Source organism: Marmota monax, unplaced genomic scaffold (assembly GCF_021218885.2).
Source record: "Marmota monax isolate L192 unplaced genomic scaffold, Marmota_monax_Labrador192_F-V1.1 WCK01_AAM20220418_F8-fsc01199, whole genome shotgun sequence".
Taxonomy (NCBI): Eukaryota; Metazoa; Chordata; class Mammalia; order Rodentia; family Sciuridae; genus Marmota; species Marmota monax.
Genome location: NW_026693816.1, coordinates 1 through 13,072, shown reverse-complemented (window position 1 = coordinate 13,072; position 13,072 = coordinate 1). Strand labels below are relative to the sequence as shown.

The window sequence follows — 13,072 nt, the reverse complement described above, 5'->3', positions numbered from 1 at the left end:
CTCCCTTCCCCTCCCCTCCCCTCTTCTCTCTCTACCCGCTCTACTGACATTCATTTGTTCCCCTTGTATTATTTTTCCCTTTCCCCTCACTTCCTCTTGTATGTACTTTTGTATAACTCTGAGGGTATCCTTACATTTCCATGCAATTTCCCTTCTCTCTCCCTTTCACTCCCACCTCTCATCCCTGTTTAATGTTAATCTTCTTCTCATGCTCTTTGACCCTACTCTGTTCTTAGTTACTCTCCTTATATCAAAGAAGACATTTGGCATTTGTTTTTTAGGGATTGGCTAGCTTCACTTAGCATAATCTGCTCTAATGCCATCCATTTCCCTGTAAATTCTATGATTTTGTCATTTTTTTAATGCAGAGTAATACTCCACTGTGTATAAATGCCACATTTTTTTATCCATTCATCTATTGAAGGCCATCTAGGTTGGTTCCACAGTCTTGCTATTGTGAATTGTGCTGCTATGAACATCGATGTAGCAGTGTCCCTGTAGCATGCTCTTTTTAGGTCTTTAGGGAATAGACCGAGAAGGGGAATAGCTGGGTCAAATGGTGGCTCCATTCCCAGCTTTCCAAGAAATCTCCATACTGCTTTCCAAATTGGCTGCACCAATTTGCAGTCCCACCAGCAATGTACAAGTGTACCCTTTTCCCCACATCCTTGCCAGCACTTGTTGTTGTTTGACTTCATAATGGCTGCCAATCTTACTGCAGTGAGATGGTATCATAGGGTGGTTTTGATTTGCATTTCTCTGACTGCTAGAGATGGTGAGCATTTTTTCATGTACTTGTTGATTGATTGTATGTCCTCCTCTGTGAAGTGTCTGTTCAGGTCCTTGGCCCATTTGTTGATTGGGTTGTTTGTGCTCTTATTGTCTAATTTTTTGAGTTCTTTGTGTACTCTGGATATTAGGGCTCTATCTGAAGTGTGAGGAGTAAAGATTTGTTCCCAGGATGTAGGCTCTCTATTTACCTCTCTTATTGTTTCTTTTGCTGAGAAAAAACTTTTTAGTTTGAGTAAGTCCCATTTGTTGATTCTAGTTATTAACTTTTGTGCTATGGGTGTCCTATTGAGGAATTTGGAGCCTGACCCCACAGTATGTAGATTGTAGCCAACTTTTTCTTCTATCAGATGGCATGTCCCTGATTTGATATCAAGCTCCTTGATCCATTTTGAATTAACTTTTGTGCATGGCGAGAGAAAGGGATTCAGTTTCATTTTGTTGCATATGGATTTCCAGTTTTCCCAGCACCATTTGTTGAAGATGCAATCCTTCCTCCATTGCATGGTTTTAGCCCCTTTATCAAATATAAGGTAGTTGTAGTTTTGTGGATTGGTTTCTGTGTCCTCTATTCTGTACCATTGGTCCACCTGCCTGTTTTGGTACCAGTACCATGCTGTTTTTGTTACTATTGCTCTGTAGTATAGTTTGAAGTCTGGTATCACTATACCGCCTGATTCACACTTCCTGCTTAGCATTGTTTTTGCTATTCTGGGTCATTTATTTTTCCATATGAATTTCATGATTGCTTTCTCTATTTCTACAAGAAATGCCGTTGGGATTTTGATTGGCATTGCATTAAACCTATAGAGAACTTTTGGTAATATCACCATTTTGATGATGTTAGTTCTGTCTATCCATGAACAGGGTATATTTTTCCATCTTCTAAGATCTTCTATTTCTCTCTTTAGGGTTCTGTAGTTTTCATTGTATAAGTCTTTCACCTCTTTTGTTAGGTTGATTCCCAAGTATTTTATTTTTTTTGAAGATATTGTGAATGGAGTGGTTGTCCTCATTTCCATTTCAGAGGATTTGTCGATGATATACAGGAATGCCTTTGATTTATGCGTGTTGATTTTATATCCTGCCATTTTGCTGAATTCATTTATTAGCTCTAATAGTTTCTTTGTAGACCCTTTTGGATCTGCTAGGTATAGAATCATGTCATCTGCAAATAGTGATAATTTAAGTTCTTCTTTTCCTATTTTGATGCCTTTAATTTCTTTCATCTGTCTAATTGCTCTGGCCAGTGTTTCGAGAACTATGTTGAACAGAAGTGGTTAGAGAGGGCATCCCTGTCTTGTTCCAGATTTTAGAGGGAATGCCTTCAGTTTTTCTCCATTCAGAATGATGCTAGCTTGAGGCTTAGCATAGATTGCTTTTACAATATTGAGGTATGTTCCTGTTATCCCTAGTTTTTCTAGAGTTTTGAACATAAAGGGATGCTGTATTTTGTCGAATGCTTTTTCCGCATCTATCGAGATGATCATATGGTTCTTATTTTTAAGTCTATTGATGTGGTGAATAACATTTATTGATTTCTGTATATTGAACCAGCCTTGCATCCCAGGGATGAATCCTACTTGATCATGGTGCACAATTTTTTTGATATGTTTTTGTATCCGAGTGGCCAGAATTTTATTGAGGATTTTTGCATCTAGGTTCATTAGAGATATTGGTCTGTAGTTTTCTTTCTTTGAAGTGTCTTTGTCTGGTTTAGGTATCAGGGTGATGTTGGCCTCGTAGAATGAATTTGGAAGTTCTCCCTCTTTTTCCATTTCCTGAAGTAGCTTGAAAAGTATTGGTATTAGTTCCTCTTTAAAGGTTTTGTAAAACACTGCTCTATACCCACCCGGTCCTGGGCTTTTCTTAGTTGGTAGTCTTTTGATGGTTTCTTCTATTTCCTCGATTGATATTGGTCTGTTTAGGTTGTCTATATCCTCCTGACTCAATCTGGGCAGATCATATGACTTAAGAAATTTATCTATGCCTTCACTATCTTCTAATTTATTGGAGTATAAGGATTCAAAATAATTTTTGATTATCTTCTGTATTTCTGAAGTGTCTGTTGTGATATTGCCTTTTTCATCCCGTATGCTAGTAATTTGAGTTCTCTCTCTTCTTCTCTTCGATAGCATGGCTAAGGGTCTGTCGATTTTGTTTATTTTTTCAAAGAACCAACTTTTAGTTTTGTCAATTTTTTCAATTGTTTCTTTTGTTTCGATTTCATTAATTTCAGCTCTGATTTTAATTATTTCTTGCCTTCTACTTCTTTTGCTGTTGTTTTGCTCTTCTTTTTCTAGGATTTTGAGATGAAGTATGAGATCATTTATTTGTTGGTTTTTTCTTTTTTTAAGGAATGAACTCCAAGCAATGAATTTTCCTCTTAGAACTGCTTTCAATGTGTCCCATAGATTCCAGTATGTTGTGTCTGTGTTTTCATTAATCTCTAAGAATTTTTAAATTTCCTCCTTGATGTCTTCTATAACCCATTGATCATTCAGTAACCTATTGTTCATTCTCCAAGTGATGTATTCTTTTTCCTTCCTTCTTTTATTGTTGATTTTCAGTTCCATTCCATTATGATCAGATAGGATGCATGGTATTATTTCTACTCCTTTATATTGTCTTAGAGTTTCCCTGTGACATAATATATGATCTATTTTTGAGAAGGATCCATGTGCTGCTGAGAAAAAAGTGTAACTGCTTGATATTGGGTGGTATATTCTATATATGTCAATTAAGTCTAGGTTATTAATAGTGTTATTGAGTTCTATAGTTTCCTTATTCAACTTTTGTTTGGAAGATCTGTCCAGTGGCAAGAGAGGTGTGTTGAAGTCTCCCATGATTATTGTGTGGTGGTCTATTAGACTCTTGAACTTGAGAAGAGTTTGTTTGATGAACATAGCTGCACCATTGTTTGGGGCATATATATTTATGATTGTTATGTCTTGTTGGTGTGTGGTTCCCTTAAGCAGTATGTAGTGTCCCTCTTTATCCCTTTTGATTAACTTTGGCTTGAAATCTATTTTATTTGATATGAGTATGGACACTCCTGCTTGTTTCCGAAGTCCATATGAGTGATATGATTTTTCCCAACCTTCACCTTCAGCCTATGTATGTCTTTTCCTATCAAATGCGTCTCCTGTAGGCAGCATATTGTTGGGTCTTGTTTTGTGATCCATTCTACTAGCCTGTGTCTCTTGATTGGTGAGTTTAAGCCATTGACATTTAGGGTTATTATTGAGATATGGGTTGTTCTTCCAGCCATATTTGTTTATTTATGTTACTAAACATGGTTTGTTTTCCTCTTTGATTATTTTCCCCCCTTTAGTGTCCTACCTCCCACTGTTGGTTTTCATTGTTATTTTCCATTTCCTCTTCCTGTAATGTTTTGCCAAGGATGTTTTGAAGAGATGGTTTTCTAGCTGCAAATTCTTTTAACTTTTGTTTATCATGGAAGGTTTTAATTTCATCTTCCATCCTGAAGCTTAATTTCGCTGGAAACACAATTCTTGGTTGGAACCCATTTTCTTTCAGTGTTTGAAATATGTTATTCCAGGATCTTCTAGCTTTCAGAGTCTGTGTTGAAAGATCAGCTGTTATCCTGATTGGCTTACCCTAAATGTGATCTGCTTCCTTTCTCTTGTAGCTTTTAAAATTCTCTCCTTATTCTGTATGTTGGGCATCTTCATTATAATGTGTCTAGGTGTGGGTCTCTTATGATTTTGCACATTCGGTGTCCTGTAGGCTTCTAGGATTTGGGATTCTGTCTCATTCTTCAAGTCTGGGAAGTTTTCTCATATTATTTCATTGAATAGATTGCTCATTCCTTTGGTTTGAAACTCTGTCCCTTCCTGTATCCCAATGACTCTTAAATTTGGTCTCTTGATGTTATCCCATATTTCTTGGATGTTCTGCTCATGGTTTCTTAACAGTCTTGCTGAGCTGTCTATGTTCTTTTCCAGTTGAAATACTTTGTCTTCATTGTCTGATGTTCTATCTTCTAAGAGTTCTACTCTGCTGGTAGTATTCTCCATTGAGTTTTTAAGTTGGTTTATTGCTTCCTGCATTTCTAGGATTTCTGTTTGTTTGTTTTTTATAACCTCTATCTCCCTGTATAGTTGATCCTTTGCTTCTTGGATTTGTTTATGTAATTCATTGTTGAAGTGATCTTTCATTGTCTGATTTTGCTGTTTAATGTCTTCCTTGATACTCCAGATCATCTGAAGCATGTATATCCTGAATTCTTTATCTGACATTCCATCTGTTGCAGCAATTACCTCTTCTAACGTTGAGTTGACCTGAATTGCTTGTGGTCCTTTCTTCCCTTGTCTCTTCATACTGTTCGCATTCCTTTCTACTTGGTGAAACTGTTGTGCTACTGAATTTTCCCCCTGTATATTTATATTGGTCTTGTATAGTTGCAAAGTCTCCCTCGCAGGTGCGGGCGGCGGCTCTGCCCCTCCTCCAATTGGGGCAATGTGCCTACCACGCCGGCAGGACACTGGGCCTGCTCTGCCGGTTGGTAGCAGGTCTGCCTACCTTGCAGGCGCGGGCGGTGGCTCTGTCCCTCTGCGGGCCGCTAGGCTTGTTCTGTCGGTGGTCGCAGTTCTGCCTACTTTGCAGGCGCAGGCAGCGGCACTGCCCCTCTGCAGGCCTCTGGGGCTGTTCTGCCAGTGGGTCGCAGGTCCACCTACCTTGCAGGCGTGGGGGGGGCGGCTATACCCTTCCTCAGGCCACTGGGCCTGTTCTGTCTGAAGTTGCAGGTCTGGCCTGTTCTGATGGTGGTCACAGTTCCGCCTACCTGGCAGGCGTGGGGGGTGGGGGCGGCTCTGCCTCTCAGCAGGCCGCTGCTCCTCTTCTGCCGGTGGGTCGCAGGCCCGCCTACCTTGCAGGAGTGATTGGAAGCTCTGTCCCGCCGCGGGCCACTGGACCTTTTCTGTGGGTGGTCACAGTTCCGCCTACCTGGCAGGCGTGGGGGGTGTGGGTGGCTCTGCCCCTCAGCAGGCCGCTGGGCCTGCTCTGTGGGTGGTCACAGTTCCCTCTACCTTGCCTGCACAGGGGGAGGGGGCGGCTCTGCCTCTCAGCAGGCCGCTGCTCCTCTTCTGCCAGTGGGTCGCAGGTCTGCCTACCTTGCAGGAGTCCCCAATAACTTTTAAATTCAGACTTTTTATGCTATCCATATTTCTTGAATGTCCTGCTCATGGTTTCTTACCATTTTCACTGTGTGTTCTACATTCTTTACAAGATTATATATTTGTCTTCATTGTCTGACATCCTGTATTCCAAGTGGACTAATATATTGGTGATGCTTTCAATTGGAGCTTTAATTTGGTTTATTGTTTCTTTCATTTCAAGGATTTTTGTTTGCTAATTTCTTAGAACCTCTATCTCCCCATTGAAGTAATCTTTTCTTCCTGTATTTTCTTATGTAACTCTCTATCAAAATGATCTTATGCTCGTGTAGTTGCTCTCTTATATTATCCATTAATCCACAGAACATTTTAATTATGTGCATCGTGAACTCCCTCACTGTGATTCATCTGTGGTGCTGGCCATGGATTCTAATAATGCCATATCTTGTTTTGTTTGGGGCACTTTCTTCCCTGGTCTATTTATGTTGATTGTGTGTCTTCCCTTCTAGCACTGTGGATCTATGTCGTTAACATTTTAACCCTATTGGTTTATAGTGCCCCTTCAGGGTTCCAATATCTCTTGTTTAAGGGGAAAGACAATGTTAACAGATCCCATTACAAACAGTATATAACCTTAAGTTGTATACAACCTCAAATTGTTGCTATTAAGATGTTAATAGTTTGGTCACGATGTACAGAAATGGTGAATTCTATTATTATCTACAATGTAATCAGTAGGTTTGCAACAGGGCTTACAGGTTGTGATGGTGGACAAAGAACCTGAGGTGAGGTGTAGGATGTTATGCCTACAGAACTGGTGAAACATTGTGGTTATTTTAGCAAGGAAGTTCCTTCATTCCCAGGATCTTCTGGACCTGAGGAAGAGGTCAAGGCAGATAAAACTCTAACATGGAGGAAATTTCTATAGCAATGAGGCATTCTATGCCTTTGCCCAGAAACTTTCCCAGTCACCAAGTATGCCACAGCCATGAAGTCATCAGGGACCCCAACATCAGACACTGGTCTCCCAGTAACTGTTAAACTCCCCATGTTTTATCCTGGTGCTCTGCAGCTCACAGGGCACCTGTGGCCCACAGGCAGGCTGTGCTTCACAGCAACTGGGGCAGAGCAGCTGGTGGGCTCCCCACACCAAGAAGGGATGGGTGATTGACAGCTAGGTGTGCACAGCCTGGGACTCCTCATGGTGCCTGGCACCCCTGTGTCGGGGTGCTGTCCTCTGCTTCACTAGAGCTAGGTTTCAGTGTAAGTATGAAATTATAGCTGGAATCACCAGCTGAGTGTCTGATGGAGAGAGATGCTGACATTTTTAATCATATTAACAATGAAACACCATCACACGTAAAAGAAACCAAAATACAACATATTAATTTATAATCAGGTTTTTAAAAATATATTCAACTGTCAATACCTAAATCTCATTTACTTACCTGAGTACAATTTTTATAGTCAGAAATGTGAGATTAAGCAATCAAACACAGGGTCTCTGCAAGTGAGAGGCACAGTGTTTAGAGGAGATAATCCCTGCATCCACTGAGCTCAGGCATGGGCTAAACAAGACCCCAGAGCAAGTCCTGAGGTTTCAATGAGACAAAGCAGACAGAAAATATAGCATGTCAGAAGATAGATATTGGGAGAATTATGTCTTTATTTAGATGAAATGTCCCTTTTGTTCACTAAATTACAATAAATTGTACAACGTAAACTATTACTCAGGTATGTCTCAGGCCACCATAGGTATACAACAAAGAAACATCATTGTATTTGTACTTAATATGAAGAAAAATAGAGAGTAAATTGCAGAGATGATAACAGGCAGGAAAATTTCAGGTAGGAAATAGGGACAGGGAGCAAGTACTCTGCTATAAAATTTTGCTTATTTATCTATAAATTCATCAAAATGAACCACACATTTTGCACAATTATATCCAAAATACAATATTAAAATATAGAGAAAATTGGAAGTATCATTGACAGAAATATAAGTGGCACAAGTTGTTATAAAACATAACACTCTAACTTGGCAATTTACAAATTTATTATGCAAAATCAATGCTATAGCTCTAAACACATATTTTTAAACTACATAAATTATTAATTCTGTGGAATGAACAAAAGACTAATTTAGGACAATCTGGGATATAAATATTGCCATTGCTCATCCTCACCCAGACTGTAGCTGGTCTCTAGGACAGGGTGGGCACTGACGTGAGCTGGGACAGGGCCCAGGGTGTCCCTGTCTATGACCCTGCAATGCAGCCACAGGGGCTGGAAACCCAGGCAGGCTCCAAGCTGTCTCTCCCCAGCAGCCAGCTGTCCTGGGGCTTCTCAGGCTAAGGGTCACCTCACAGGAAGATGGGGTCAGAGTGGTCCTGGGCACAGTGTTTCTTGAGAGTCCTTAGGTCAGGGGCAGAGCTGACCCACAGTCAGACCAAGAGAAGAAACACCTCCATGCACAGCTGACCACCCTCTCTCCTGGGTCTTTGCAAATGGAGACCCTGTCTCTCCAAGATCTTGTTCAGGTCACCTCTGTCCACAGGGCATGCACAGATTCATGATGAGTGGGAGTATCCACACTTTGGAGCCCTGGGTGTGAGGTGTGCGTGTCATAGAGGCTCATCATGAGGGGCAGACAGCTCCCACACACCAAGGTTCACTCTGAATATGTACATTTTTATGCATTTTAATAAGTTTTAAGGTTTTCTGTCAACATTTTCAGCTCAGTCCATGGATATTTGTATCAGATAATTCCTTTCTGTGGTCTCTAATAGTTTTTAGAGACCACAGAAAGGAATTATCTGATACAAATAGCCAAGACAATTCATCCTTAACATGTGAAAACAACTCCCTCTAGACATTGCCAATGGTCCCCAGGGGTAGAAAGTTCTGGCACTAAGTGGGCTCCAATAATGTGTGCACTGTGTCCTGATCCATCAAAGGAAGAACAGTAGATGAAGTGGGAATGGGAAGGAGTCATGGGAAGGGGACAGGGGATCCACCTGAAAAGGCAGGGACCAAGACATGGCGTCTGGAGGTTGTAAAGTTAAGCAGGTGTGGGGGAGCTCACGTGGAGCCCCAGGGACACTGAGGGCTGAGGCAGGAGAATCATAACTTCAAGGTCAGCCTGGGCATCTTAGGGAGAACCTGTCTCAAAATAAGACACAAATAAGCCAGGAATGGAGCTCAAGGGTGGAACTCCTTGGATTCAATCCCCGGTGATGAAAAGAAAAATCTGTAAACTTCACTTGAACGACGCTGTTCAGGAAATGTCCCTGAAAATTCATCTCCATCTGCAAAACTGCCTGGTCTGTGCTGAGAGAATTCCAGAGAAGACTTAGAGACGAATCACCTCACAGAGGGTCTGGCAGAGGAGGGACCTCGAGAATCTGCAGGCAAGGTGGAGTCAGGAGGTGCTGGGTGGGCAGGGACCTCAGGGCCTGAGCTGAGCTGCTCCCTCCTCCCTCTGCACCTGCTCCTGGGTGACCCTGAGTTCCCTGTGTGCTGAGCGCCCCCTGCTGGCCCTGAGGGCCCTGCAGAAGGTTTGTGTCTGGGCTAAAACTGAGGTGAGCCCTGTGGGTAAAGCAGAGGATGCCAGGTGCCCAGGTGCTGGACACGGAGCTACAGGACCTGCTTGTCCAGCTGGACTTTGGTCTCACTTTGCTCCCATCCCTTTATTCTATGCCTCATTTCTAACTTTCAAACTGGAGATGTTGACTCTGCACCTTTATATATCAGACACCTGGAACTTGGTTTTGAACTTTACTCCCACAGTGAGGAGTTTCCATTGGGCCTCAGAAGAGATTTTGTGCCTTGGCTTTGGGTCACCCTGGGGCTGTTAGGACAGTGCTGACTCTTGAAGGTGGGCTCAGTGAGTTTTGAAATGTGAGATGGGCCTGAACATTGGGGGCCTGGGGAAGAACACTAAGGTTTAGAAATGAAGTGTCCCCAAGAGATTGTGTGCCAATGCAATGATTTGTAGAGGTGGAAAGATTAGATCATGAGCATTGGAACCTAATAAGTGGACTCATGCACGTATGTGTATCACCTGGGTGGCAACCAAATGTGGGAAGGCTGTGTTGGTTGAGGTAGGTCACTGGGCGTGTGCTTTTGGGGTTGTAATTGTGTCCCTGGTGAGCAGAGCTCTCTCTAAGCTTCCTTGTTACCATATCCTGAGCTGGTTTCCCTTCTGCCATGATGGTCTCCCTCACCTAGGACCAGAGCTGTGGAGTCAGCTGACTGTGCACTGAGACATATGGAGGTCTTGAAGGAGCTCAGGATGGGCAGAGTGGGATTCAGCTCCCACAGGTGTGTGGCCTTGCCCTGTCCTGCACCTGTGTCTGCTGTGGGCACCCTGCTCCTTCCTGGGTGCACACTCAGGTCACTCACCCCACACTCCAGGGACACAAGGGTGAGGAGTGGACCCAGTGCCCTCTGTGCACACTGAGACCAGGTGAGCTGAGGGTGTCCAGGTCAGTGAGTCACAGCCAAGTCACTTTGTGGGGTGAACTGAGATGAGGCTTAAGGTGGGCACAGGGTTCCTGAGCCTGGCAGAGCTGGCATTTGGGCTCTGGGATTGTGAAGTGGGAGGCAGCAGGGAGCTCTCTACCACCCAGAGTCAGGAGAGGCCCACTGCCCTGCAGACACCCAGACTGACCCCAGACACTGCCATGGTCCCTGAGGTGGAGCCCAGCAGCAGCAGGACCTGTGGACACCACATCCACATGCAGGACATCACCTCTCAGGTAAAGGCTCAGGCAACTCATGAACCAAGGTGGGAGAGGTCACCAGGGAGAGATGAGGAGGAGATGTGGCCAAGGGTGGAGGGCAGCTGTGCAGTCACCAGGAGAACCACTGTGTCAAAGTTGTTTCTATGATGACAGCTAAGGACACTGTGTGGTAGGCTGAGTAGTGTGTGTGTGTGTGTGTGTGTGTGTGTGTGTGTGGTGGGGCGGCTGAGGACTCTGGGATCCCGTGCTCTGGTCTGGAAGAGGAGGCTGCAACCTTGGTGTGAACTGACAGCTGCCTGCCCTGGGGAGGGTGAGCCCAGGTCAGTGTGTAAAGAGCACCTGGCAGGGTCAATTTCATGGCTGTGGTGGGTGGAGGTGTCTGAGAGCCTGCTGAGCCTTCCCCATGTGAGTCCTCTGCAGCGGCCCAGGAACTGGCTGCTGGAGCAGGGGGCAGGCCTGGAGCTCAGGGACAGCAATGTGACAAGGTAGCAGAGTCTGCCTTCCAGGGGTCTCACCCATACAGAGTCACACAGAGACACACACACAACACTCCTGCACACACACACACACACACACACATAACCTACACACATATATACACAATTGGACACATAGACTCACACGTGTACTGTGCAGCCTGACCTGAGAAGGTGGAGAGAGACACTCCTGACTCCTTAAGAGAAGAGCATGGGATGATCTGAGGCAGAAGAGACCTCCAGATTCTCCATGATGGGATCCAGGGAGACACTTATCACCTGGAGAGAAACCATCCACTCTCCTCTGCACTTGCTCAGGGGTGACAGAAGCTCCTGTGTGCTGAGCGCCCCCTGCTGGCCCTGGGCACCCTGCAGGAGGTTTGTGTCTGGGCTCACACTGAGGTCCCCTCACTGTGTCTCTGGCACAGTAATAGGTGGCCGTGTCCTCAGTGGTCAGGGAGCTCAGCTGCAGGGAGAACTGGTTCTTGGACGTGTCCCTGGAGATGGACACTCGGCTCTTGATGGATGGGTTGTAGTAAGTGCTACCATCATAACCTATGCACCCTATCCACTCCAGCCCCTTCCCTGGGGGCTGACGGATCCAGCTCCAGCAGTAACCACTGGTGATGGAGTAACCAGAGACAGCACAGGTGAGGGACAGGGTCTGTGAGGGCTTCACCAGGCCAGGTCCTGACTCCTTCAGCTGCACCTGGCACAGGACACCTAGGGACAAGGACAGCCACACCCTGTTAGTCACCTGTAGTCACAACCTCCCCATGGACTCAGGTCTGACACTGGGGACACTCACCTTGAGGAGCTGTGACCAGGCACAGGACAAGACCCAGCAGCCTCATCTTCTAGACCACACCTGCCTTCCCAGAGACCTCAGCCCTGTCTGAGAGAGAGCTGGGAGCTCCCACAGCCCAGAGGGCCTTTGAACCCAGAGCAGCAGGAGGAATTTGCATGTGGGTGAGGCTCTTCTGATATCTGGAGAGGCTGAGGTCAGGCTGCCCAGGTCCTCTGTGCTCCTGAGATGTGTCCCTGTCTTGAACCCAGGTGGAGCTTTACCTGTGAGAGGAGAGCAGGTGGTTTCAGGGGTGCTGGAAGGCTGTCAGAGGGGGAGCCCACCCTCCTGAGCCCAGCCCTGCCTCCTCCAAGCCCTTCCTCCCTGCTCCTGGGAGGGTGTCAGAGTGGCAGGAACGTGCCCAGCATGCAAGAGGCCCGGGTCCACCTCCCAGCCCTGAAGGAGAAGCCCTCAGTGATGACTGAACAGAGCCCAGGGCTGAGGATGGGGTTCCCCACATCCAGGAGAAGAGCCCCCCTTTGTTCTCAGGACTAGTTCTTCTCTTTCATCTCTGTGAGATTTGGGGGCTACAGACTGAGCAGGAGAGGAGGGAGCAGGGTCTCAGGAGGGGAGGGGCTTCCTGCTGTGTGCCCACTGCCCTCCCCACCCTGTGCCCTGCTTGTCCTCCTGACTGTCCAGCCAATGCCTGTGGACAGCAGTGGGCGGGAATCTGCCCTGAGCTCCTCCCCTCACCTGTCCTGCCCTCTGGTCTCCACCAGGAGAGGACAGGATGGAGGTGCTGGGCCAGGGGAGAGTCCTGGGAGCAGAGGCAGGTCTCAGCTGCAGCCTGAGGCTGAGAGCCCCTGAGTGCCCCAGAGCAGCAGAGCCAGGCTGACAGCAGACAGGACGGCATGCAGGGCAGGCTGGGTGAGGGAGGAGGCCCAGTCCCCTTCCCTGTGCAGCATCCCTGCAGTGAGACCTGCCTTGCCCACAGCCCAGCATTTGGAGAGAACAGTGGACACTGTCTTTAGTGAGGTGGGGTCACTGAGAGGGCAGGTGTAGTTTGCTGACCTCCTGATGAGGTTCAGGAATTGACCTCCTGCCTAACTGAGTGAGCACAGCCCACTAATAAGACATGTG

General features: G+C 45.7%; 1 gene segment (V, D, J or C); it reads right to left on the bottom strand.

Moving 5' to 3' along the window:
• Positions 1 to 10,560: 10,560 nt before the first annotated feature.
• Positions 10,561 to 12,085, bottom strand: LOC124105189 (immunoglobulin heavy variable 4-38-2-like). The segment is given in 3 exon segments: positions 10,561 to 10,647; positions 11,561 to 11,871; positions 11,957 to 12,085. Coding segments are annotated over 3 exon segments (444 nt in total).
• Positions 12,086 to 13,072: the final 987 nt, after the last annotated feature.